At 31.8% G+C, this 3,516-nt stretch overlaps 1 protein-coding gene across 1 annotated transcript; it reads left to right on the plus strand.

The window, feature by feature from the left end:
- Positions 1-231: 231 nt before the first annotated feature.
- On the plus strand, positions 232-2,609 carry LOC143595715 (uncharacterized). The gene is made up of 5 exons (XM_077074665.1): positions 232-482; positions 550-594; positions 670-939; positions 1,036-1,265; positions 2,415-2,609. The coding sequence occupies exons 1-5, from the start codon at positions 260-262 to the stop codon at positions 2,541-2,543; spliced, it is 897 nt and encodes a 298-aa protein (XP_076930780.1). The 5' UTR covers positions 232-259; the 3' UTR covers positions 2,544-2,609.
- The last annotated feature ends 907 nt before the right edge of the window (positions 2,610-3,516 follow it).

Genomic DNA, 3,516 nt, shown 5'->3' on the forward strand with positions numbered 1-3,516 from the left:
TAATAAATTAAGGTCGTAAGCCGGGTTTAGTACCATACCCCTACAACAACATAAATAAATTAAAAACTAGAAAAAAAAAACAATTTTATACTATAAATGACAAGGATGAATTAATGATTTTGGGCATTTTATGCCATCATCGAAATCCGACCAAGATTCAAATAGATGTCACCTGGTTACTCTTATAAAAGCAGTCTTTATGTCATTAGAGGTACATAAAAACCTTCCAATATTAATCCCAACCTGTTTTTTTCCTCCCATGGTCATGGAAACAAAATATTCTTTGAACCCTCAAAGAAAACCTGATCAAGATTTGAAAGAATGGGGTGTCAAAGCCCGCATGATTAGCCGCGAAAACACCATGTCAAGACGATTCTCAGCTTCTCATATTACGAGTTTTAGAGACGTTGACGTGTCCAAGTCTCTCCGCTCCAACTTCACCGTTTCCAGCACTGCATCTTCGCCGGGTTACACCCTCAAAGGTAAATTGCACAATTAAACGATTTTAGAATCCGTGTAACTAACTATTCATGAATTTGTTCTATGTAGATGAAATCGATCCTTCTACCTACTCGTTCACAAATGCGCTCAAAGGTGAGTTTACAGATCATAATATCTATATATGTATGTGTGATAATTAATATATTTTAAAAACCTACCTACGTACAGCATTGCAATTGAGATCAATAAACACCTGGGACTACATGTCACCTGCAGCAGATGGATTCGCGTTGAATTCCAAGTGGAACGAGGCGGAAAGGTACATTTGCAACCCGCTCTCGGGTGAAGTTCCAATGGAGTGTTTATCGTCCAAAACACTTATGAATGGTCGATCTTTCCGGAACATAACCAACAGAATGACAATGTCCGCACCTTTAATCCATCATTCTTCAAGGATCCAACCTCAAAAGCTTGCTAATATTCATCCAATTGATCAAGGCTGGTTTCTAAGACATGCTTCGAATTCTTTTTGCTACCATCTATTACTCTTTTTTGTTTATGTTGCTCTATTAAAGTTGTGGATGGGTTATACAGATGAACATGAGGCCAAGGAAAATAAAATTGATGCGAGGTTGATGATGATGACGATGAAACGAGATGTGGGAATTCAAAGTACGGTAGACGAGAAGAGCCTGAGCCTGAGCCCGAGCCCGACTTCTACGCCTTCGATACAAGAGAGGTCGATTAAGTTCGATATGAAGCTAGATTCTTCCACATCAAGATCGAACTCAGAATTGGAGACAAAATGGAAACCCGAGTTCAAGGTAAATTACTAATTACTAAAAGTAATTATAAGATTTTTATATTTATATGCAAAATTGTAATATATGAACTTAAAGTTTCTAGCGGAAGATGTCGTTTGAATTCAAATATTTGAAAGTTAGGGATTTTATTTATGAAAATTATTGCTGATTTTGACATATTGCAACGTGTGGTATTCTAAATTTATGCTATATGAATTTAATGTTGGATATATGAATGTATCAGATATTGTTAATTGATTAACGTTTCATATATTATAGCAAGTTTGAATTTATATTTGTTATATGTTGAATTTTTAATTATCAATAGCTAGGTATTGCCCATTTGTAAATTATAGACCAAAAATAAAATATAAAATTATTATGTGTTTTTGAACGGCAAAAGTATATTATTGCAAAGAAAACAAATTAAAAATTTTGTGGGGCCCATTATTTAGAAAGCTAGAGGGTAAACCCAAAAGAATCATGCATTGTAAGTTTCTGAATCTGTGGTACATTCAACAGCAGGAAAAGTTTTGGTGTTACTATAATGATTTCTTACAATAACATTTAAAATAAATAAAATATTTTACTCTAAAAATTGTTTTTACGTATAAGATCAGCTTTTTGAAAAGTAGACCTACTTTGGGGAAGAACAATACATGAAACAAAAGGGTTCAATCAACTATTCAGAAGATATTTAAACATCATGACATCTTTTCTCCCTCTTTTCACTTTCACTTATCATTGCTTTTTAGGGCTTACATATTTTTACAGCTTTCTCTTCAATCATCTAGTACTTTTAGGGATGCGAAGGAGCTAATCCCCTCATGAGCTACTTGAGACCGGATCATGAAAAGGTCGATCGAGCTAAGCTTAAATGAGCCTTATCTCAAGTTCGAGCTTAAAAGTAAGCTCATTTAGTAAACGAGCCTGAGCTTCACTTATCGAGCCCGAGCCAACTACTGAGTCTAAATGAGTCTGTCTGTTGCACATAAATTTAAGATCGAGATACAAATTCTTAGAATCCAATTGAAATCATTATAATTTTTTTTTACTTTAAACAATTCTTGTTATATATTATGTGTACATATTTATTATTTTTTTTATAACAGTTAATATGTTATAAATGAAAAGCATGTGAATATATTGAGTTGTAGCTTTCATGTACAGGAAGAAGATGCGGGGGGAGAAGAAGAAACAAAAGAAGATGATGAAGATAAAATGAAGAGATATGGTTGCATGTGCAAGCAAAAGAGTGGGTGTTTGTCCTTGAAGAGTTTCTGGCCAAGAAAAAAATAATTAACTTAACTTTAAGTATTAATTAGTGTTTAAAAGAAATAATAAATGTATGATGAGAAAAAAAAATGGTCTGGATGTGAGGTTATCAATTTCCATAGCCTTGTGATCTGTAATAAATTTTGTTTTAGAGTATTTTGAGAAAATGTTATTTTGTTTTCATTAATTTATATTGTATTTTGTTCATGTGTAAATATCACTTACTAATAATCCTTTGTATTCATCACTAGTTTTTATCCCTCGTATCATTACGAATGTTGTATCACATTATTCGTTTCCAATATTTATACATGTTTTTGGATTTTAATTTTATTTATTGTAATGGAGTAAATAATATACTTAATGTTTAATGATAAAAAGAGTTTCATAAATAAATAAGATGTTATAACTCGGTGTAAAAGCTATCAGGGTTTGATGAAACCCATGACCCGCTTATTTTTTTACTATAAATGAGTTTCTTAATTATAAATAATATTTTTTAAATCGAATATTAATTTTTAGTAATCCTATTTTATTGGATTTTCATATCAAATATTTGGTAAGATTAAATTTTAATATAATGAGATGTTATAATCCGTTTAAGGGCTATCTGGATTTGGTGAGACCCATATCTGTGAATTCGGGTCAAATGCATGAGAAGCCTCTATTTGCAAATAAAACAATCTTGTGTTTTAAGAGAATGCATAGAACAACCAGATAGTTTTTTAATGTTTCGTTTATATATATATTTAAGATTTAAGATATCCATAAAAGATATTTCCTTTTGTTTTTAAGGTTTCGCTTACAAATCTATAATAATATATATAAACGAAAACCCAAAAATCCTATGTGTCGCGATGTGGTCGCTCCCACCTTTTATGGAAGCCACAAAATTTTTTAATTTTTAAATGGAGACCTCTCATTGATTTAATCCAAATTCATAGGTATGGGTCTTACCAAAACCAGATGGCTCTTAAACGGGTTATAACATCTCATT

The sequence above is a fragment of the Bidens hawaiensis genome, unplaced genomic scaffold (assembly GCF_021521415.1).
Source record: "Bidens hawaiensis isolate Kalapana, Puna unplaced genomic scaffold, B.hawaiensis_p1.1 tig00045494_1, whole genome shotgun sequence".
Taxonomy (NCBI): domain Eukaryota; kingdom Viridiplantae; phylum Streptophyta; class Magnoliopsida; order Asterales; family Asteraceae; genus Bidens; species Bidens hawaiensis.

Coding starts and splice junctions, on each gene's coding strand:
- LOC143595715 (XM_077074665.1), top strand. CDS start 260: ATGGTCATGGAAACAAAATATTCTTTGAACCCTCAAAGAAAACCTGAT. Junction 483..549: donor GCCGGGTTACACCCTCAAAG/GTAAATTGCACA, acceptor TGTTCTATGTAG/ATGAAATCGATCCTTCTACC. Junction 1,266..2,414: donor AATGGAAACCCGAGTTCAAG/GTAAATTACTAA, acceptor TTTCATGTACAG/GAAGAAGATGCGGGGGGAGA.